The following is a 24916-nucleotide window of genomic DNA, read 5'->3' on the forward strand; positions in this document are numbered from 1 at the left end:
ATATAACAGCACTGGCTCCTGGGATGGCTCCACAGACTCATCACTACCCTTGAAAAAGCTGGAAGGATTAATATTGGTAAAATGTACCTACTACCCAAAGCAATGTTACAGATTTGGTGTAATTCTAATCAAAATTCCAATGGCACTTTTCACAGAAACAGAACAAACAATCCTAAAATTTGTATGGAATCAAAAAAGACCCCAAATAGCCAAAGTACTGTTGAGCAAGAAGAACAAAGCAGGAGGGATCAGGCACCCTGATTTCAGACTATATTACAAAGCTATAGTAATCAAAACAGTATGGTACTGGCATAAAAACAGATACACAGATCAGTGGGACAGAAGAGAGAGCCCAGACATAAACCCACACTTATATGGTCAATTAATTTATGACAAAAGAGCTAAGAATATACAAGAGGTAGAAGATAAATAGTGTTGGGAAAATTGGATAGCCAGAATGAAAAAACTGGACCTCTATCTTCATACCATACAAAAATACAACTCAAAATAGATTAAAGACCTAAACAGAAGACCTGAAACCATAAAAAACCTAGAACATGGAGGATAAGCTCCAAGACATGGGTCTTGGTGATGATTTTTTGTATTTGACACCAAGAGCAGAGTCAACAAAAGAAAAAATAAACAAGTTGAACTACATCAAACTAAAAATCTGCTGCACAACAAAGGAAACTGTCAACAAAATGAAAAGACAACTTATGGAATGGGAAAAGTGTTTTCAAATCTCACACATGATAAGAGGTTAATATTCAAAATAGTGTAAGAACTCATACAATTCAATAGTGAAAAACCAAACAATCCAAGTAAAAAGGGGCAGAGGAACTGAAAATACATTCTTCTTAAGAAGACATACAAACAGCCAACAAGTACATGAAAAGGTGCTCAACATCACTAACATCAGGAAAAAGTGAAAATCAAAACTACAATGTGATATCACCTCATATCTGTTAGAATGGCTCCTATCAAAAAGACAAAGCATACCAAGTGTTGATGAGGATGTAGAGAAAAGGGAACCCTTGTGCACTGTTGTTGGGAATATAAACTGGCACAGCCACTGTCAAAAGCAGTATTTAGTTTCCTGGAAAAACTAAAACACAACTACCATTTGATTCAGTCAATTCCACATGTATTTAACCAAAAAAAAAAAAATAATAATTTTCTTGAAGAGATATTTGAATCTCCATGTTCATTGCAGAATCTTAACAATAACCACGACATGGAAACAACCTAAGTGTCTATTGACAGATAAATGGACAAAGAAGTTTGGTCTATATACAGTTGACCCTTGAACAATTTGGGGGTTAGGAGCACCAAACCTCCACAAATTTGAAAATCCACACATAACTCAAAATAAGCCCTTCATACACATGGCCCTTCTGTAGTGAAGGTTCTACATCTACTGATTCAACCAACTGCAGACTGTAGCATTGCAGTGTTTACTATTAAAAACAATCCAAGTATTAAGAGGACCCATGCAATTCAAACCCATGTTGTTCAAGGGTCAATTATACATACAATCTAATATTATTCAGCCATGAAAAAGGAAAGAAATTCTGCCATTTATGACAACCTGTACGGACCTTGAGGGCATTATGCTAAGTGTAATAAGTTAGGAAAAGAAAAATAAATATTGTATGAACTCACTTACGTATGGAATCAAAAAGAAACCTGAACTCATGGATACAGAGAACAGATTAGTGGTTAACAGAGGTGAGGATGGGGAATGGGTAAAATGGGTGAAGGTGGTCAAAAGGTAAACTTTCTGTTATAATATAAATTAAGTCCTGGGGATATAATGTACATTATGGTTTACTACAGTTAGCTATACTGTGTTGTATATTTGAAAGTTGTTGAGAGTAAATCTAAATATTCTCATCATAAGACAAAAGAAATTTATAACTATGTGTGACAAAGGATGTTAACTAAGACTATTGTGGTAATCATTTCACAATATACACATTTATCAAATCATTATGTTGGGTACCTGAAACTAATACAATGTTATATGTCAATTATATCTCAATTAAAAAGGTAATAACAACAATAATAGCTTCTATACTTTTGAGTGCCTGTGAGAGTACTACACATGTATCATTACTAACTCCCTGGCAAATTGGTAATACTCTTGTTTTACAGAAGTGTGAGGCAGAAAAGGCATAAGAAGTTATGTGATTTGCCAGGTCAATAGCTAATAAATCCTTAGAAACAGGATATGAAGCCAGTTCTTACTCCAAAGCATGATCCCATTTCACTTAGCCAGAGATGGTAAATGGATTACACTCTTATATCAAATCCTATTTACTGAGAGTAACTGGCAGGATTTATGGCTGAAAAGCACTCTGACACTATTCTGAAGTTTAGAAGCAAAAGATCTTGCACAATTAATGATGTTGCCATGGGTGTAGAAGAATCTAAATGTAGGCCCTACGTTTGCCATTTTAAAACAAGATCACACTATTTATAAGATTCAGTTACCTCTCCATGGCTTCAAATCTCATGCCAGTCAGTCGCTTCACTCTGTGACTGCCAGGGAACTGTCTTCTCAACTCCTGAAGACAAAACTAAAAAAATAATTGATAAGAAGACTTGAAGAGTAGTAATTATGTAACATATACTAAATGGGCTACAAGGAATGGCTTACATAGTCTGCAATGTGTCTTCTTAAATAATTTCATTAATGTAATCTAATGATGAGTCAAATTAATCATTAATGAATATGTGCTGAAAAAAAGACTGAAATTACAGTGAGGGCAACAATCAGTTCTCAGAAACTGACCAAGCTCTTAAGCGGGAAAATGAGCAGATTACGAGGTCCACTAATACTTCTTCAAAAACTACTACCATATCACTTCTCCTTAAAAAATGCTTCCATAATGTGTCAGGCTCCACTTAAAAATCTACAATAGCTTCTTGGCTTTTTCTTCCTAACTATTGCATAGGCATTCTCTTGATAAAAATTAAGTTCTTTGGTAGTACTCTCAAGTCTCTAGCAAATACTATTAACATTTTGTTTAACGTTGCCCTACTGAAATCATATACTAATCAATCACCCTGTCAGTACACATATCCTACTCTGAAGGTCTTAAAATTGAGACATTGTCTCAATGGAGTACCAACCTCCTTTTAGTAGATATCCATAATTCACCCATCAACTCAACTAAAGAAACAATCAAATATTTACTGTGCACCTACTATATTCTCAGCAACATATGAGAGATTATAAAAGTCTTGAAAGTGCTACAAATATTAAGGATGATAAAAATGGCCCGTTCTAGTGCCCCAAAGCATAAGAGATTAAAAATGTCTTTAACTAACGAAGAACTTTTGTAATTCTTTTCGGCTTAAATGAGAAAGCAACATGAAGTAGTGTTTAAGACTCAGAATGATAGAACAAAAGAAGAGAAACCACGGCTTCCTGATTTATATAATGAATATAATGATAATAGCACATACAAATCAAATTAAGAAATAATTATGAAGATTAAATAAAGCGTGATGTAAAGCATTTAGTATAGTGTCTACCACATGCGTGTTCAAAAATACAGTTATCATTCTTTTCTTTTAAAATTAATTACTTAAAATTGAAATTAAAAATTGCTTCCATAATGTGTCAGACCCCACTTAAATACCTAGCATTAGTACTTTAGGTCATGTTCTGTATATGCTAGAATTTTCTAATAATTTAAATATACTTTTAAAATATTGCAAAATAATATTTAACAATATATACTTTGGAGGTCATTTAACACCCCAAAAGATAAAGTCGTTTTAAACTATATGCTTATTTTTAACTCCATGATATAGCATAATTTACCTATTAAGTGAATAACCTTCACCAACTAATTTAGCTTCTTCAGTAAAACTGGGATACTAAATATCTACTTCTCAGGATTGTTAAAAAGAAATAAGATATTGTGCCCCAAAGTACCTAGTTAGTCCCACCTACTCTTAAGAGTAACACTGAAAACCAGCTACAGAGAACATTCAATACAAGCCATATACTAAGTCTTAACTGCTTATACAAAATTCATGAAGCAAATTATATATAAAATTTTTTACAAGGGGTGGGGGCGAGGGTATAGCTCAGTGATAGAGCACATTCTTAGCATGCACGAGGTCTCGGGTTCAATTCCCATTACTGCCATACAAATAAATAAATAAATAAATATCTAATTACCTCCCTCCCCACCAAAATAATAAATTAAATAAAATTTTTAAAAAATAAAATAAAATATAACTAGTTTACAGCCATACCAATGCCAAGTCATCCCGACCATAGTCCAGGGCCGCAATCATCACCTGTTCATATATGATCCAAACTACATACATAGAAAAAACTGAATTTAATATAAAAATCTCACAACAGAAACTAGACAATGACTTCTACTTGGTTCTGATATTTTAAAGAACAATTACTTATAACTGAAAATTGATTTTTTGTATTTTATCTGGAATTAAGGAAGGAAAGCATCCTTAGGTTTTCAGCAATGTAAAAAATTTTAATATCTTATAAAGTAAAAAAAAAAAAAAAAAAACTCCAATTATTTAATATCTTTACTGTTTTAAAAGCGTCATCTTGAAATACATTTTGACCAGACCATGACTGCAGCTTTCTGAGGTTTAAAACAAAAATGACAATTTGATAGTTTCACTACTAATTGTAAGTCCTCCTCAAAATAAAGTATCATTTAGACATTCTGAGAAGTTTTTTAAAAAGTAACAAATGATAGATATATTGATATCAACAGCAGAAAAAACATAACAAAAAGATTTTTTTTAAATCTAAGAGCCATAAGTGAAACGTGCTGAGCACAAATAAATTTAAAAACTTACTATCATCTCCAAGCTTAGAAGCATATTCATTAATTAATTCCTCTCCAACTTCCACAATTTGCTCACTATTTCGTGAGTTTTCTTCTCTCCATTTTCTCATTTTATCTCGCATTTCTGAAAAAATAAAATAAGCTTGCAATTACATGTATATTTGATTAATATCTAACTGACAAGATGAAATCAACTTTTTAAGATAAGAAACTCATACTAATATCAAAATCTATGATATCTCAAATTTCATAAAGCATAAAATCAATTTAACAAGGGCAACAGATTCTTTAGAAGACCAAAAATGTATTACAGCCGACATTACAACTATCTTTAAAAGTAATGCCTGGCATGGGTCTGCTACAAAGAGCCTCATCCCTTTAAGCAACTATGGACCTTCTCTTTTTTGGGGTTATAAACAATGTTCAGAATTTGATAAAACCTAAGGATTATTTTCTGAGGAAAAAAACCAAAATTACATATTGAAATCCCCCCAAATTTAAGGTACTCCTAAAGCTTGCCCACTGACTCAATAATATAAAATTTTCATAATCAGGGTATCATACTAGGCTATCAGCACTGAAGGAATATTCATCACAAAACTCCCTTAAGAACAACATGACTACAGTAGTCCACATAAAATATAAAGATACACAACTATGCAAGGAAATAGCAGAAAAAATCAGAACGAAGGAAATCTTTTGATTATATGTGCAGTAAAGAATAAAATGAATAATGTAAAGGAAGGCCCAAAACACTAGCAAACAAACAAGTCAAGAGAACAGCTTTATATATTATAATACAACAGGGAACTCTGGAGTTTTAAAGAACAGTATTTTGGTAACAGCAGAAATAGCAACTGGGGGGGAAAGTACATAATCCAGTAATAGATTCCCGTTTTATACAGTTAAGATAGAATAAACTGTCCATTTCACCAATTACATAGTTTTCTTAGTCCTACCTCTGAAAATCTTATATACTCATCTGAAGTACTACCTTCTTCCTTCTATTGACATAAATGTTGCATAGATTTAAACAGCTGAATTAACTTATTGTTGAACAGGTGAGTTAAGCAATACACTAGCTTCTAAAGACTATAAGAGAAGCACACAAGATTTCCACTACTTTTATATGCATTATCTAAATCCCGACAGTTTGAAGTCTACAAAAGACAGCAAAAATCCTCGTAAGAAGAAAACAGACCCTAACTGAATTTACAAAAAAAAAAAAAAAAGTCTTAAAAAATCATTACAAATTAACATATAGTTAATTCCTTCTACTGAAACCTAAAAATCAGCTTGACTCTCACTCTGCACAGGAAGTAACCTTGAGCTGAATATTAAAGATTGAAGAGGAACTGAGCAGGCAAACAAAAAAGTAGGTTATTCATACCTCACAGGTTAAGGGCTCAGTCTCCAAGACTACTCCCACTTCAGACACCAATACAAGTCAGGGACACCCATAGTTCTAAGCAACTCCTTATAGTCAGTAGTTCTTTCTACAACTGAAACAGCCAAATGGAAGAGATTCATAGGGCAAAGTGCTGGGGAAGGGAGGGTAGAGGAGCTTCCACATTCTCCCTGGGTGAATCACTATCCCAGCACCTTGATGTGTTTACCAACATACAAGCTCTCCAAACCCTGCAGTTTAGGGGGTTTTATGGCGGTTTCATTCCATAGGCATAACTGATTACATCTCCAGTCATTGGTTATTAAGTCAATCTCCAGATCCTCTCCCCTCCAAGGAGGTCAAGGGGTGGGCTGAAAGTTCCAACCCTTCAATCAAGCCTTGGTCTTTCCTTCCTGAAACTATCCAGCTGCCAGTTATTTATTAGCATACAAAAAGACACTCACTGCTAGAAATCTTAGAAGATCTTGTGTTTGGAACCTAGGACTAAGACCAAATATTTTAATAGAAGATGTTCCTATCAACTCTATCTCAGGAAATTACAAGGGTTTGGGATCTCTGTGCCAGGAACTGGGGATGAAAACCAAATACGTATATATAACTTATATCACAATGTAACATACATGTTATCTTTAGATCCACAACTTGGGTTCTCACAACTCATTCAAACCACATTCCCTAAACCATAGTTACACTAAGTTCACATTCTCTGTCAATCTCGCAGATATTTTAAAATAGGGAGAAAAGCCTTGAGAATATAAACCATTTAGTTTTACAGATGTGTTCCATAACACTGCTCATATCCAAACACACAAATTAAGAAATGCTAGCCCAGACAAATAAATAAAATATGCTGTTTGAATTCATGAATTACTTCTTACTCTATTAGATAAATTCTTAACTTGCTTCAGAATAGGAATTCTCTGCAATGCCCTTTAAGAAACAGTAGATTTTCTGCCCATAAATGAGAAACTAAAAAAGAAAAACTGGTCCTATCTCCTTTTTTGTCAAACTTTTCATTTGCCAACAGTATTCAATTTTCCATCAGTCTCCTACTTATTCATAATCAAGGTAAATGCTGGAAAATCTCTCACTTTTAAAACTATTGATATGTCCCCCATGACTTCTACTTAATCACTCAAAAATATATTAATGTATTACTTCTATAGCACATGCTAGAAACATAAAAGATAAAAAAAGAATTGCCCCTTGTGCTTAAGAAGTTGACAAGTTAGCAGAAAAACTGTAAACAACAAAATAATGTGATAAAAGCTAAGACACTGGTATGTTCAGGTACTAAGAAAGCAAGGTGAGGGGGAGAATAATTCCACATGGCAGGCAGAAAGGGTTAAAGAAGATATCTGTGATACACGAATATATTTGTGATATATGAACTCTAAGGATCAGGGTGTTTGTTAGATAAAGTTTACAGCAAAGAGCATAAACTCTGGGAGAGGGATGAAAGCATCTGATGTGCTGAGGAGTACATCAGGGGCAGGAAAATTGCCCATCCCACCTAGATTAGGGGGAGGAGAAGAGAGAAAGAAAAGCAGTTTCTTCAGGGCATCGCAAAATGGAGCTCAAGTTAATTCTTCATTTATGTAACTTACCCGCAACAGGGTTGGGGAACATGCTTCTCTGTCAGAGACTACTCACAGAGATCCACCCCACCCTCCCCCCAAAAAACCTGAAGGATCACCCAACAGACGAGGGAAAATTAGGAGGAAAGCACTTTTTCTAAAAGCTAACTGGGGAAAACAACAAGCCCTTTCACCCAAAATATTTCCCCATTTACTCAAGCTTTAAATTTTAAAAGAAAATCCAACTGTGTATAATATGTACTTCAAGACATTTTTAAAGTAAGATATAAAATAAATGTATTATCTATATATGGTTATGACTCCCTCAAATATACATTCAAAGTGTTACATACACTTCAATTTTACCTCACAATACTTTTCATTATACAAAGGTTTTCCTTGTGTTTTAAAACTTCCATAGTTTTACATTTTTACCTTCTTCAGTCTTCTTTTCTACTATCTAAAGGCAATAGTGTGTAGAGTGAAGATGCAAAACTCAAACTGCTTGAGTTCAAATTCCAGCTCTGCCATTTTCTAGCTGTGTGATATTGGTTAATCAACACTTTGCACTTCAACGTTCTCATCGAAAAAGTGGAAATTAAACTCTTAGGTAATAACTTCTCTATATAATAAACATCAATAACTTCCAACTGGATGAATAAATAAACCATGTATTTACTTTTTACAGAGACCAACAGAGACTGTAGGAGTGTTAGACTTCGTGTATAGGTCTTTTACAAAAGTGTTACATTTTCCTACTACAAGAATTACACTACTCTTTAAAATAACCACTTCCATGACTTTAATTTATGATGTTATTCAACAAAATTCTTTTTTTTTAACTTTTTAAAATTAAATTATAGTCATTTTACAATGTTGTGTCAAATAACAAAATTCTTAAAGGACACAGGTCCAACTTACACTACCTCCTCCAAGAAAATCCAAATAAAAAACTATCCCTGAGAGTCTTCCCATCACCCTCTGTTACTATAAATCTCTGAAAGAAAAATCTACAATATTCTTTTCTTAAAAGTCCCCTAAAATAGAATTTTAATTCTACTCATTAATTACATTAATTACAAAGGAGCAAACTATATCCTATGTGTTAAGTGAGTTGCCTAAGTCTAAGATACTAAAATTATTCTAACACTAAAAAATATGACTTATAATTTTTGTGACTATTTGTTAAGGTTCATCTTCAATTCCATTATTTATTCAGCAGATTACTGAGTTCCTTCAATATGTCACACACTAAAACAAGACAGGTCTAGTCCCTCCCTCCATTCTAGGAGAGATAAAATTTCAAAACTTCACACAATTAGGTAAGTACAATAAATATGAGGACACATAGTTAATGGACCAGAGGTAAGCTTGTTCCTTATTTGTTTTGTTGTATATTTTTCCTTTTTTTTTTTTTTTTATTTTAGTGGAGAGATGGAAGATGGGTGGAGGTAGAGTGGTCAAGGAAGGCTCTGAAGTATGTGACCTTTGAGGGGAATTCTGAGAAATGATGAAGTATAATGGGAAGAGAGGAGCAAGGAGGGAAGAACACTCCTAGCAGAAGGAGTAGTTTGTGTCCTGTCCAAAGACAAAACGAGCACTGAACATTTAAGGAATTTAACAAAAGCTCATAGAGTAAGGGGAGAGCAGCTTAAGATAAAGTTGGAGACACAGGCAGGAGCCAGATCACCATTTTAGACAGTACTTAACAGTTTGAAAGCACTTTAACATAAGCCTTCTCTTTTGTTTCTCAATAAATTTGTAAAGTAGTTATTATTTGTTTATTATTCTAAATCTAGTATGTCACCCATTTTTAGAATGCCCACAGGGGAAGGTCCAAGTTACTTAAATCACCTTGTTTCCTGGCAGTTACACTTGTAACTAAGATTCTATACCTGATATTATCATCTAAGAAACCTACCTTCTGGACATACCTTCAAACTAGCACTTTCTAAAAAGCATGAAATATTCAAAATATTTTCAAAAGCATTAAAAATGGCAGCCACACATCTACTGAAGGAATATATCCTGACACAAACCTTTTAAAACTTTGTATTTACAAGTCCGTCTTTCTCCATTAGACTGTGAATTCTGTGAAGGTAGGGGCTGTGTGTTACTTAATCTGACATATCCAAGATCTAGCACTGAGAACTTAATACTTTTAATATAACGGATTCCCCCAAAAGAGGTAGGAACACTGCGGTTCACAGTGTGCTAGAGGTCACAAAACTTATAAATCGCTGAATTCAGTTCCAGTTTAAAAGAATTTACCTTTTCCCATAAGTGTCTGCAACTTCGTATAATACTGGAGAGATTTATTCACCATCAAACTGACAATATAATTTTTGTCCACGTGTTATCAGGCCATTGTTTAAACATTCGAACAAATAAGCTACTGAAGTCTATTGTCAAAAATATTAGGAATATAAATTTCAATTACACAAATTTCGTGCCTTAGAGAAACTCAAGGCTCTTCTCTTAAGCATGCATGCCTTCCACTAAAGTTTTTACGAAAGGAAAAATCCCTCTTACAGAATAGGTCCAATTTGGGGGTGCGTCCAAATTTAAAGAACATACTCCACCTCAGATTAACCTAGAATGAGGAATGAAGTCCACTCTTGAGCACATGGCCAAGATAAGAGGTTCTTTACCACTTTAGAAAAGGAATTACTGGTAGGGAGTAAGAATGAAATTGTGTTGTGTGTGTAACTGTGTTTTGAGGGGAAGTGAGTCACGGAATAATTTAAAAGGGGAGAAATTAGAAACCCAGTTTTAGAGCGAGAACGAAACGTAAACTGGCATGTAGAAGAATCAGACTTGTGTACGGGTTCTCTACACACTTTTACTGCAGAGTTGTAACTCAACACAGCACTTTAAAGGCCTTTACAGGCCCCGTATTTCCTCGCTGCAAAGACGCTTCAAGCAACTATCCTGCCTCCTCCGCGCCGCCCAGCAGCCACAGGAAATGTAAGACAGCTCCAGCTCCAGGGCCCTGCCGCTTTATAATGGAAGCTGGCCTGGGCCGCTAGACTGACGGCGGAGGTAGGGAAGTCAGTCTACCGATGAGCACAAGCGGTGGAGAACACCGCAGATTCCAGTCAGTGGCGGGCCAAGAGAGGCGTCAGCCTCAACCTCCACCTCAGCCACCACCTCAGCTCGGCCGGTTCAGTGCCGAAGAGACCGGAGAATCCAGCTTTCCGAAAGCAGCAAGTACTACCGAGCCGCTTCCCAGCGCTTTTGGTTTTTCCGCGCCCGCCCCGCCCGCAGTTACCTTCCCAAGTGACATCGTAAAGCTCTGAGACCTTCGCCATCTTCTCAGAACCAGAGGCCGCGGGGTGAGAGGGCGGGGAGACGCGATCACGTGACGTGTGGCCGGGCGGCGGGGAATTACGAATCCATTTCTCATTGGCCGACAGGGCGGAGGGGCTGGGATCCGCCGCGCACGTGCACGAGGCTCCGCGGAGGGGCTGCTGGGGGAAGGGGCGGGGCGACCTGGGCGGTGCGCCGCGCGCCGGACTGTGAGGACACGCCGCTGGAGCCGGCTAGGGGTGAGGTGTTTACTTTACCATGGATTCTTAACAAATACTGGGTTTTTAACGTGTCCCGCTTCTGGTTTTTAATATATTTAATATATTTTAAATATAATATATTTAATATATTTTAAATATAATATATTTAATATATAAGTGTGTTCATTCTCTTCCCTCGCCGTAATTAGCACCTTGCTCTCTTCAAGACGTGCTGCAGTGCAACATTCTGTTCAAATGCCTTTTCGGTTCCCAACTTTTCTCCTTCCATAGTGGGATTCTCTTTCCATTTCCTTTTTAATATTCGGCCAAACTGATACACTCCAAGGAATATTCGTTAAATCTCTTTGAAGAACTACTGGTTCTGCCTTTGCACATTATGTTCCTGTGGCCAAGGACTTCTTAATGTTCACGGGGTTGGCTTCATGCCATCCTAAACCGCTCTTCGTGAATCACTCACTGCCTGCCTCTCTAGATTTCAAACTGTAAGAGCAGCCAATATGTAAGTGCTTATACGTAAAGGAAATGCTAAATAAAAGTACACATGAGATCATCACAGGCCCTACACGTCACTCCTCTTCAGTCTCATAGCGAAGTGAGGGGGACTTTAGTCTAATTCCTTTCAGAAATCTTTGGACCTGGTCTACTAGAGCTAGGGAGAAATGTCTAAAGTAGAAGCTAAAAATGTGAGGGCCATAAGGGTATATTTAGTATTTGAAGCAGTGACAAAAAATGTAAAAGGGGAATGTGCAAATTGAAGAAAGAAGCCTAAAAATCCCTGCATAACAGGTGTAGTTAAGGATTAGTGAAGAAAAGGTAATCAAGATATGAGAAAGAAGGAAAAAAGGGAGTCATATCCCACAAGCCAAAGGAGTTAAGTTAAAGAAAAAAAGGAACTGTTAATGGCACCTGCCACAGGGAAGTTGCATAGGGATAGAGAAGACCAATGAATTTATAAGCTTGAATTAGATTCTGAATTAGCTTCATTCTTTCAAGACTAGACAGACCTTTTAAAGAAAACCGTTATTCAAAAAATTAAAAATCCTTCAGTCAGAAATTCACATATTCTAATGAATGCTTCAATAAAACAACCTGGTGTAGTGGAAGGAACAAGAACTCTTTATCAAATGGACTTGAATCCAGACCTCATTCAGTAGCTGCTTGACTTTCAGCACATGTATCTCTGATCACTGGAGTTGCTCAGATATAAAAAGAAGCTAACTATCGATATAAAAAGAAAATATCTACCTTAAGTTGTTAATCAAGATGAAAAGAGACACTGCATGACATTCTTGGAGGTAGCAGTCCTGTGGCTATAAGTACTATTAATATGCTAATGATGCCCAAATGCATAAAATCGAGCAGTCCTTACTTCTCCCCTGAAACCCAGTTCTGCTTTGTTGACATATTCACTTAGGTGCCTAGTATGTATCTCAAAGTTAACATGTCCCAAACAGAACTCTGGATTCCTGCCACCGTGTCTCCCAACTTGCTCTTCTCCCTCAAAACTGATGAAACCATCCACGTAATTGCACCAACGAAAATTCTAGGACTTATTGATTCCCTTCTTTGCCAACACTCCCCCCGTCCCAGTCTACCAGCAAATTATGTATTGTATATTTTTAAAACTTTACCAAATCCATCCATTTTTTTCATCACTACTACTACCTTAATCAAAGCCACAACCATCTCTCACCCGAATGACTGTTACAGCCTCCTAACCTCCATAGTTTCATTCTTGCTGTGTAAAATCTATTTTCTATACGGTGGCCTTACTAGTCTTCAAGAAAAAAACGATCACAAAAGTCCTTTGCAGCTCTCAAATGGCTTCCTGTGGCAATAAATATATACTCTATAAACACTTTACCGTTGATACAGGAAAAAGTAGGGTGAGAGAGGTTGGCCATGTCCCAGGTCTTGGTTGAGTCCTAGGGATGTTCCCCTCCAAGTGTGGGTCTTTGATGTCACAAAGGAAAGAATTAAGAGCGAGCCACAACTGAGTAAAAGTGAATTTATTCAGAGAGATACATACTCCATAGACCGAGTACAGGCTGTCTCAGAAGGCAAGAGAAAGGCCACGAGGTGTGGGGTTGGGTGCTTAGTTTAAAGTAAAAGTAGTTACACACTCCATAGACAGAGTGTGGTCCTTCTCACTCAGAAGGGAGAGTGGCCACAAGGTGCAGAGGCTGTTAGGTTTTATGAGCTCAGTAACTTCATATACTAACAAGTGGGAGGGTTATTCCGACTACTTTTGGGAAAGAGTCTGGGATTCACCACCCACTTTTTGACCTTTTATGGTTAGCCTCAGAACTGTCATAGCACCTGTGGGCATGCCATTTACCATGTTAATATATTACAATGAGCGTGTAATGAAGCTCAAGGACTACTAGAAGTCAAATCTGCCATCTGTAGCCTCAAGGCCTACTGGGAATTGAATTTGCTGCCATCTTGGTGTTAACTGCTGTGTCATTCCTTGAACGGCTGTCGCCTGCCCTCTTCCTTCCTGTCTCACTGTGGTTTATAGGGCTTTACTCAGTCCTGCTCCCTCCTACATCTCTTAACTCATCTACTACCATTCTGTCTCTTTTCACTAGACCCCATTCTCACCAACTTCTGTTTCTCCAACATGCCAAATTCCTGTCTGCCTTGGGCCTGGGATTTGTTCAGTGGAGTTGAAAGCCCAAGGAGTTGTCTTTTAATGACTTACATGGGTATTAAGGATTACAGCTAATTGAGAGAGTAAGTGTTTTCTAGTCACTTTAACTAAATGCCCTTGTAGCTAGCTACTGTTGCCTATCAGGCAACAAACTATATGACATTATCAGAATTTTTGAACTGAAAACTAGAATAATTTCATTTTAGACGTAAAAGACACTTTAGAACACTATTTAGGACAATATTCTTTAGAACAATATTTGTCAAAATGTTTTGCCTGTAACTCATAGTAGAGAATACATTTTACATCACACAGTATGCATACATACATTTAAAACTGAAACAAAATTTGCAAAGTAGTCTTTTAATGTGGCTTGTCCTCTATATTTTCTATTCAAATTGAATCAATTCCATTTTATTGTGTAAATATATTTAGTTGTGACCCACTAATGGAGTAATGACCCATGTTTTGAAAAACAACTAATTTGTACGTTTCCTAATCTGAGGCCTTGAAATGAAATGGTTTGCTCAAGATCTTACCATGGGAAATTCATACGGAAAAGATCAGTTGTTTAGATCATAGAAAAATGAAATGTTTACAGGAAAAATGTTGAAGGGAAATTTTTGTCACCAGTAGTATTCCCTGAAGTGAGTTAAGTGTTCATATTTTATAACATTTCAGATGTCCAATAAAGTTTGCTTTCCTCAAACACACTCAGGAAAAAACTGGTCTGTTAATGACAAAACTTCTATATTCTTTAACATTTTATAATGTAATTATAAATGTAAATAAAAAAGAAATATCTTCTATAGATAAAACCATGACGTTGAGAATATATACATCAAGCATACTTTCTATAAATCCACCTTAGAAAAGTTCTGTTTTACCTTTCACTTTCTCATTCCTTTGATAAAGAAGAGTTTTTATTTGTGTATGTTAAAAGTGCTTAATCCAGTTTCTCTGGTTGAACAACTGCCCAACATTGGTGACAAATATCAGGAAAACTATCCAAGCAGCCAAATACTAGATTATGCCATGTCAGACACCATGGGGAGCACTGTTTTATTTAATAATCTCAACATCAGAGTTAAAAAGGCACATAAATGTGATCTATTATATGCCCTTTTTCATGTTAAACTATTTTATGATTTTCATTTTTTCCTACAAGATCATGTTTGAATGGTTAGAATAATAGTACGTTGGAATGAACTAGGGGTTCAAAAAGGAATAACTTTGAATAAGCCCACATTTTCTTGGAGATGGAATAAGCTTTGTTAATTTATCAAGCCAGATTGACCCACAAAGTACTTGAGAGTGCTTCTCTTTTACAGTCAGAGTTTACTTAATTCAATTAATATATTCAGACATTATGAAAGACTAAAGCAACTACTTAAATTTAATAAACCTTATAGCATTTATAAAGTGGACATTATTTAACAACACAAAACATAATACCATTTTAATTGATTTTGCAATATTCAGCATCATCATCAAATTATTTATTTAGAATCTACTTTCTGCTTTGTTCTGTCTTATAATCATAGTGAATTAAACTATCCCACGTTATATAGCACAGTTTACAACCCCTACTTACTACACAACAATTATCCATCAAAATAAATTGGTCTCACTACAACTCTCATATAAAATTTATCATAGTTTTAAATTATGTTATTTTTTCTAATTAGTGAATCATAACCATAATCCCTTTGTATTTAAGGGAAAATATTATTTGTTTCATCTTATTTCCATGTCAGTAGATTTTTACTGTGACACATTCACATTTGGAAGGAAGTTTTCCTTAGAGTTTTATTTACTAAAAGCCAGATTAATACAGAATTGCTTGAGGAACTTTCTGAACATTGTTTTTTATTACATTTTTTAAAGATATGTAATTTAATATGTTCCCCTAAAACACAAGAGCCTATGCCTTCTTTGATGGCACAGCCATAGCATTTTTAGGCACTTCTAGTTTTTCCAAGTTTGCTGTCATTTGTAATACATAAATGTTTTAAAATGTGCCAGCCATTTATTTCACATTCAATTATATTATTTTAGAAAACAAAGGAGAGTCTCTGGGAAACATTTCTAGTGAGATCACCTTGGTCCTTTCACAGTAGAATTCACAAAGTGATAATTACCCCTCTGTGCCATAGTTGTAACAGTGAAGAGGAAAGTACATCCAGAAAGAGTACACCCAGAATTTCTCCCTCATGGGCAATAAATTAGAGCTATTTCTTTTGGAGATTTATAACCATACTTAAAAGTCCACTTTTTTAAACTATATTTGCTTAATTTCCCCAAAGTGCATTTTCTGTTCTGATACACACGTACTTCTGTGCATATGTAACAGTCCTTGTGCAAAAATGTGTTTTCACAAACATCCCTTTTGGGCAGCAAACATCCGGGAGTTTCTATGTATTGTTACTGTGACCTGTGGTCTCTGGAGCCCATCTAGACTCCATTTTCTACAGTAGACTTGTAACTGAATTAGTTGTTTACTTGAAAAATGTTCTAAAAAATATCTATTCACAGTATACGGATTGCATTATGAGTAAACTCACACAAAAATATAATGAATATTAAGTTATACTTTTTTTATAATTACATATTATTCTGTTACAGTAATTTTCATTTTTCAACAGTCCTTCTCTTTGGTGGTTTGGTAGCATCACTCTAGCCGCAAGTGGCTATTTGTTCAGACCTGTCGTTCTGAGGTATCTTAACCCTTGTCACCAGACCACAAGGTCATTTACTGGTCATCTTTTTCTGTCTAAGGTCATGCTGACCATTCTTGGCTTAAATTAGTTTAAAGGCCAATAGCCACATTGGGCATAATGTGGCCACATTACTTTTCAGATCATAAATCATACACCTTTTTTGCATATAGGAGGGCTTATTTAGTCAACCTCATGGATTTATTTAGAAAAAAGACTGGTTTCCTGGCAGAATGTGTGTAAGAAAACTGTCCACCCCCTAAATCCATTCCAGCAACCCCATCCAGCACCACCTCATTCCTGAGGAAATAGCACAATATCAGAATTTTTTTTAACTTCATGTAGCATAACTTCTTAAATTGTACTTAGGATTGTTTACCTTAAAACTACGAAGTGAGGAATAATACAGATGCGCTCCAAAAGCTACCTTTGGTTCAAATTGCTGCACCTCACTACAGATTCTTTATAATATTTTGACTTCCTCTGCTCATTATGCTTCTACTGTTATTTCTTTTGCATCTTTTTATAATGAGCTTTAACATTTGTACTGTGTATGGATTGGAAGTTGGGACAGACAGAGGGGGAGTGACTTCAGTTGATGCAATTTTTCTAGCAATAGCAAGACTGTGGAATATTAAACATAACCTCAATCGAATCATGAAAAGACATCAATCAAACCCAAATTGAAAGCCATTCTATAAAAATAACTGACCAGTACTCATCAGAGAGTGGCAGTGGCATTATGTATTGCTCTTCTAAGCTTTTAGACAAATTCTTGGTCTTAAGCATCCATTGGCAGATTCTGATGTCATATATGTGGTAGAATTAAGAGTATAGAATTATAGTTATGAAACAATTTCCAAAGTAGTTTTTATTAGATACAAATTGTACATATCAAGTCATAGAGGATGTGGAGCTCCTTTACATTCTACATAACAGCAGTGGATTCTTTAACATATATATATGTTGCTCTCCTCCACAGAACTTGCTGGGTTTTAATCCCAGGTTGTGCATTCTAGCTATATAAATTCAGCAATTTGAGCAAGTTATCTTAACTTCATTGAACACTAGTTTCCTCATATGTTAAATGAGCATAATAATACTTGCTAATTATAACAAGTACTACAAGTAATAAAAAATTCCTCACACAGTGTCTAGCATATAGCATAATAATACCTTTAGTATTACATACCATTTATTGAGTACTTGCTGTATACCAGACATCAGACAAAATGTTCCTTGTAGATTATTTCATTTAATTCTTACAACCCCACTTTATAGATGAGAGAACTGTTAGAAGAGGTTAAATAACTTCCCCAAACACACTATGATATACTCCTTCATATAGTATGTTCTTAGTAAATAGTAGCTGTGTCATTTTGGGCTTCTGGGAAGCAGATGTTGAAATGGAGTTGGGAATGCAAGAAGTTCATTAGGGGACAATCCATGTGAAAGATAAGAGGGGGAGGAAGGAAGATTGGGTAGGAAACACTTTTAGACCACAGTACAAGTCTGATACCTGTGAAAGAAGAGAGTAGGAAGAGGATTGGACAGAAAGAGCCTCCCACCATGATTTACATGTGACAAAGTATCAGCCAACTCAATGAGAAGAGCTCCTGAGCAAAGATTACCCATTAGAAGAGTCCTACATTGAGCAGAAATAGCCAGGCCTTAGGACCCCTACATGTTCAGTCATTAGACAGGGGCTGTCTGGAAGGGCATAACATCAGCTCAGAAGCTGAAATAAATCCTGAAGCCTTTAATAGCCAGAGGCTGTCAGCTCCCCGCCCTCCTTGCAGCTGAAGAGCAAGTTCTTTCTTAAAGGGAGATTCTAATAGTGTACCTCCATAGCTGTCACGGTAGCCCTTATTATTATTCTTCCATTCTGGGTATGATCTTTCATTTTTGATGAGAGGTAGGGGTGTGTCTTCTCCTGACTAGACTCAGAAGCAATTTACATAGCTATTTGACATATGGAAATTATATTTCAACTCCACAGAATGTCTTTTTCTAGTATATGATTAATAGCTCCACAGCGGTTGCCTTGTGTTGAAGAAAAGACCTGGTAAAATATATATAGCCCACAGAGGCTTGAAATTTTTCTTATTTTTTATGAGACACAAATCAGAAATTTCTCATTCTTTTCTTGGTTTGGGAATTATTGCTACTACCATTGATAAATTACTTAGAACTTCATATTTCTTTCTTTTTTCACTCAGGTTCCAAATATATCCAAGTAGTTTAGGATTTTTAAACATGTTTCCAAGAATAACAGTATAACTCTAAAACATGGCAGCATTTCTAAAATTCTACAACTCAAGTACTAGAAACTTTCAAAGGCATTGCACTCGGAAATGCCCTTTGATAATTCATTGGATAACTGCTGTACTATATCATTGATGATAGCTTGTTAATAAACTTAATTAAATTTTACCAGTACTTTCCCCCCCAAACAGGTAATTGACCTGAAATATGAATAGTGCATAAATCCAGAGACCCTCACTGCCAACCTGCTCTTCTCTGTTCTGAACGCCAAGGCAGCCCTAGTTAGCATTTGCCGTACTGCACAGGTGCTCTTCTAGGAAGGTTACAGGATTACATTACAAGCCCTCCACTTTCTCGACTGCCAGAAGGAATGATACAATGAAATCACTACCTAATGCAGGAGGCAGAGTGCCTCCCAGATTCATATAAATAGCAAAGTTATTGAAGGATTGTACCTTTTAAAGAATTAAAGCAACAAAAGAGGAGTGGTGAACAAAGCAAATTTTGCCAGTTGAATTCAGGGAGCAGTCACATGGGACACAGTAGCCATGAATCTCAGTACAAAAATTCAGGTGTGCAAGAACAAAATTTGCATTTTTATACAACTCAGTTTTTATTTGAGGTACCATTCTTGGAGGAAGACAAAAATTTAATCAGTCAGGTTGGAATTTGCCTTGCACTTCTGCCTCATTTTTCAAGGCTACTCTGACTCCTGTGAAAGTGACATTAAAAATATTTAACCATATGACAAGGCCACCAGCTGTGGTAGGAGCCTTCAAGATGGACCCCAATTATTTTCACCTCCTGGTTATTACACACTGTGTAGTCTCTTCCACATTGAATAGGGATGACCTGTGTCATCAGTGGTTGTTTCAAAAATGATGGAGTGTGATTTTGGAGGCTAAGTCATAAAAGACATTGTAGCTTCTTCCTTGCTCTCTCTTAGGTCACTCATGGAGAAGGCAGGTCACATGTTACGAAGACACTCAAGCAGCTTCACAGAGAGGTCTACATGGTGAGGAACTGAGGTCTCCTGCAACTTGCCAGCCATGTGAGTGACACATCTTAGGACTGATTCCTCAGCCCATCAAGACTGCAGACTCAGCTGACATCTTGACTCATGATATATCATGAGCCAGAAGAGCTGGGCTAAGCTGTTCCAAATTCCTGACCCACAGAAACTGTGTGACATAATAAATGGTAATTATTGCTTTAAGCTGCCAGTTTTTGTCATTTTTTTTTAAGTACAGTCAATTACAATGTGTCAATTTCTGATGTACAGCACAATGTCCTAGTCATGCATATACATACGTTTATTTGTTTTCATATATTTTCATTAAAGGTTATTACAAGATATTGAACATTTCCCTATGCTATACAGAAGAAACCTTCTAAAATCTATTCCTATGTATAATGGCTAACATTTGTAAATCTCAAACTCCCAAATTTATCCCTTCCCACCCCCTTTCCCCAGTAACCATAAAGTTGTTTACTATGTCTGTGAGTCTGTTTCCGTTTTGTAGATAAGTTTATAGTGTACTTTTTTTTTGGATTTCATGTATGAGTGATATCATATGGTATGTTTCTTTCTCTTTCTGGCTTACTTCACTTAGAATGATGATCTCCAGGTCCATCCATGTTGCTGCAAATGGCATTATTTTATTCTTTTTTATGGCTGAGTAGTATTCCATTGTATAAATATACCACAGCTCCTTTATCTAGTCATCTGTCGGTGGACATTAGGTTGCTTCCATGTCTTGGCTATTGTATATAGTGCTACTGTGAACATTGGAGTGCATGTATCTTTTTGAATCAGAGTACTCTCCAGATATGTATCTAGAAGTAGAATTGCTGAATCATACGGTAGGTCTATTTTTAGTTTTTTGAAACTTCTCCATACTGTTTTCCATAATGGCTGCACCAAACTACATTCTCACCAGAACTGTAGGAGGGTTCTTTTTCTCCATAACCTCTCCAGCATTTATTGTTTGTGGACTTTTGAATGATGGCCATTCTGACTGGTGTGAGGTGATACCTCATTGTAGTTTTGATTTGCATTTCTCTGATAATTAGTGGTATTGAGCATTTTTTCATGTGCCTATTGGTCATCTGTATGTCTTCATTGGAGACTTGCTTGTTTAGGTCTTCTGCCCATTTTTGTATTGGATTGTTGGGGGGTTTTTGTTGTTATTAAGTTGTATGAGCTGTTTATATACTCTGGAAATTAAGTCTTTGTCAGTCACATCATTTGCAAATATCTTCTCTCATTCCATAAGTTGTCATTTTGTTTTGCTTATGGTTTCCTTTGCTGTGCAAAAACTTGTAAGTTTAATTAGGCCCCATTTGTTTATTTTTGTTTTTACTTCTGTTGCCTGGATAGACTGCCCTAGGAGAACATTGCTAAGATTTATGTCAGAGAATGTTCTGCCTATGTTTTCTTCTAGGAGATTTATCGTATCTTGTCTTACATTTAAGCCTTTAAGCCATTTTAAGTTTATTTTTGTGTATGGAGTAAGAGAGTGTTCTAACTTCATTGATTTACATGCTTCTGTCCAGTTTTCCCAACACCACTTGCTGAAGAGACTGTCTTTTCTCCATTGTATATTCTTGCCTTCTCTGTCAAAGATTAATTGACCGTAGGTCTGTGGATTTATTTCTGGGCTCTCTATTCTGTTCCATTGAGCCATATGTCTGTTTTTATGCCAATACCATGCTGTTTCGATTACTATAGCTGTGTAGTATTGTCTAAAGTCTGGGAGGGTTATTCCTCCAGCTTCGTTCTTTTCCTTCAGTATTGCTTTGGCAATTCTGGGTCTTTAGTGATTCCATATAAATTTTAGGATCATTTGTTCTATTTCTGAAAAAATGTCCTGAGTAATTTGATAGGTATCACATTAAATCTGTAGATTGCCTTGGGCAGTACTGCCATTTTAACGATATTGATTCTTCCAATTCAAGAGCATGGGATATCTTTCCATTTCTTTAAGTCATCTTTAATTTCCTTAATCAATGTTTTGTAGTTCTCCATGTATAAGTCTTTCACCTACAGATTTATTCCTATGTATTTTATTGTTTTGGTTGCAAATTGAAAAGGGATTTTTTTTTTTTACTTTCTTTTCCTGCTAATTCATTGTTAATGTAAAGAAATGCAATTGATTTTTGTGTGTTAATCTTGTATCCTGCTACCTGGAGTAAAGTGCTGTACAACAAAAGATAACTAATATACCAAACAGTCAGAAAGGATGCAGACACTGGGTTTAGTGCTTATGCAGTGACCTAGGCTTCTCTGCTTTCCCAGGCATTAATCCTTTAGTTTGGGGAAAGTAGATGATTCTGGGAAAATAAATGGCTATCAATGAATACAAATACATTGATAATTTATCAGTCAGTATAGCCATACCAGTTATATATCAGTCATGCTTACGTAGTCTCAAGGCATTGTGAAGCCTGCCTGGTCTTCCTGTTAACCATACAGTCCTCTCCACAAGTGTCTCCAGGTCCTGTGGCTTTCCTGACTACTTCTGGGTGACATGGGAATTTGAGGTTTCCTCCTTAGGCATCCCTTCCAGCCTTTTGTTTTTTTCTCAGTGTTCTCACCTCCTTGAGACTCTGACTGGCTATAGAGCTTCTCTCCTGGAGAGCCACCAAACTCTGCTTTTAACAGCTCCCTTTGAGTACCCTCTCAACCACTCTCGCCTCTATTTCCCAACCTTGTGAGAGCAATGTTTTAGTCTCAGGGGAAATTCCCCCACATCCCCAGTGCTTTATTCCCTAGGAACTGCCTTACTTGTGATTTATCCAGAGGCACCTACTGTATATCCTCTTTGGTGGGTTTTGAAAACCAAAACCGGTTTTCTCCTCAAACACTCTCCCTCTGAGACAAAGATTCAGAGTCTGGAGGAGGGTGAGGAAAGTTTCACTCTCAAAGAGAGACAGAGAGAGACAGAACAAGAGAATGTCACTTCTTACCTCAAAAATGTTATCACACTACCCTGCCTCTAGAGAAATTAATATCTGACCACTAAGGAAATGTATTGGCTGGGACATTGTTATTTCATCAGAGTTCAACAGGTTCTAACTATAGCCATTTGCTCTAATTCCATGATGATAATGCAGCCCCTTGGTTTGCTTTTCTAAGTACCTAGATACCCTGAAGGAGATACTTCGCTCACAAAGCCAATATATGCTACTCATGTTTTGTACCTCTTTCCTCGAGAAATCCTTGCCTGACTTCCCTAGATCAGGGTTCGGTGCCTGTTCATGTGCTCCAGTACTGCCTGCATGTCTATCTCCCTTAAAGCATTTGTCCCGCTGTATTATAATCATTATTTATTTGTGTCTGTTACGAGATTCTAAGCTCTATTCAACACCTGTGTGTCATGTTCATAATCTGACCACAGAGATTCAAGAAGTATTTGTGGAAAGGCAGAAGCGCCATTAGAAAAGAGCTCACCAATTTGGGGCTTTATGAACCAGTAAAATTTTAAGGGAAAAGGTGGGGAATCCATTTTACAGTTGCCAACTTCTTATTTTGCTAAATGAATATATTAAAAATAACAACAATAGTTTAGCTTCACATCACATCATTTCATCTTAAAATTGCTATTTTGACACCAAAGGAGTATTACGGATTCACTAAAGACTAATTCATGAGAAGAGTAAATGTAACTTCTTTACTAGAGACTAGTGGCAACTTCTACCTGAATTAGCATCACATAGCAGACACATTTGAGAACTGCTGCTAACTTCTTAAATCCCTTCCTACTCTCAGATAAGTTAAGACAATGTGAAATGGTAATTCACCTATTTTCAAGGTAGCAACTTATAGATATTTTTTTAAAGAAACACTCCCTAATAGCTAAAACTTGTTTCCTATCCTTTTTATCTATGTCTTTAAGGAAAAAGTCATTGAGCAGCTTGGCACGTGATTCTCAGCTGGGACTCATTACCCTCTTCAAGATTTTTTTTACTGTCTCCCAGTAAATCTCTGAAGGAGTGAACATATTAGAAAGTGAGAACTACTGTAATTTTGTTTATTTATAAAATATATTTGGGGAAAGATTGCTCCAGTCTGATCTAAGAAGAAAAATAAAGTTATAGTTGAAGTATGATGCAAAACATTTCTGGCAAATTTATTTTGGGTATAGCTCTTGTCTCATAAATTCAGCAAAATTCACTTTTGTTAAATTTTACAGTAAAGTGAATTAAATGTATTATTAGTGTCATATGTCACAAATCACAAAAATTCCTCATCTCATTCACAAAACAGTAAATATATAAAGATGTTTTCATTGAAACTGGAGCAGAAGGTACTGTTACCTCTGCAAATAGGTGTAATATCAATAAAAGGCAAAAAGACAATATAGACAACACTGAAGCAATGTTTCTATTTTAAAATTCACTTATTTTGAGAACCCATGGGATAAATTACAGAAGCCTTTGGGAAAGCTGAGGCATTAAAATTAGGAGATGGAAAGATGAAATCAATGATGATGTAATCTACACCCCTGATGACACAGGAGACTCCCTTAAAGATCCCTCCTGCGTGCTGTATCTGTTGTAATGCTTCAGGCTAGGAGAAATTTCTGAATCCAAATTGTGCCTCCCCAAATCTATGCTTTCTCTTTATTTTTATTTTACTTTGTATTGTAATTCCCTTGCTGTCCTTAGGAAGAAAAAGAAAGGAGGCCTTAATATTCTGGTTTTAGTATATTTTTTTCTTATGATGTTAATACTGAAAGCAAAAGCATGTTATTTTCTATCATAAAACAATTTTACAGGTAAATTTCACAGCTAAAGTCCAGCTTATCAATAAAATAGTAGATCAAATAATATCCATATGCATAAATAAAAATTAGTAATTTCATAAATTACATGTCTCTGTACACTGTAAACTCTCAAGAGGAATTATGCTTTTTGTTTTAC

At 36.0% G+C, this 24916-nt stretch overlaps 1 protein-coding gene and 1 long non-coding RNA gene across 4 annotated transcripts in view; one reads left to right on the top strand and one right to left on the bottom strand.

Annotated features, from left to right (window-relative positions):
- The window catches only part of EMC2 (ER membrane protein complex subunit 2), a 43457-nt gene extending 32235 nt beyond the window's left edge, over window positions 1-11222 (bottom strand). The window contains exons 1-4 of one of the 2 annotated variants that reach the window (XM_032467901.1): window positions 11098-11165; window positions 4852-4965; window positions 4273-4337; window positions 2494-2579 (exon numbers count right to left, since the gene is read on the bottom strand). In XM_032467901.1, coding sequence (XP_032323792.1) covers window positions 2494-2579; window positions 4273-4337; window positions 4852-4965; window positions 11098-11137 — 305 coding nt within the window. In that variant the 5' untranslated portion in view covers window positions 11138-11165. Of the gene's footprint in view, window positions 1-2493; window positions 2580-4272; window positions 4338-4851; window positions 4966-11097 lie in introns of both variants that reach the window. The other variant, XM_032467900.1, reaches the window with a different exon arrangement.
- Window positions 11223-11271: 49 nt separating this feature from the next.
- The window catches only part of LOC116659853, a 103595-nt gene continuing 89950 nt past the window's right edge, over window positions 11272-24916 (top strand). Inside the window, exons 1-3 of one of the 2 annotated variants that reach the window (XR_004315210.1) lie at window positions 11272-11374; window positions 19938-20191; window positions 23890-23981. This is a non-coding gene — a long non-coding RNA (uncharacterized LOC116659853). Of the gene's footprint in view, window positions 11375-19937; window positions 20192-23889; window positions 23982-24916 lie in introns of those variants that run through there. The other variant, XR_004315209.1, reaches the window with a different exon arrangement.

The sequence above is a fragment of the Camelus ferus genome, chromosome 25 (assembly GCF_009834535.1).
Source record: "Camelus ferus isolate YT-003-E chromosome 25, BCGSAC_Cfer_1.0, whole genome shotgun sequence".
NCBI classification, from domain to species: Eukaryota; Metazoa; Chordata; class Mammalia; order Artiodactyla; family Camelidae; genus Camelus; species Camelus ferus.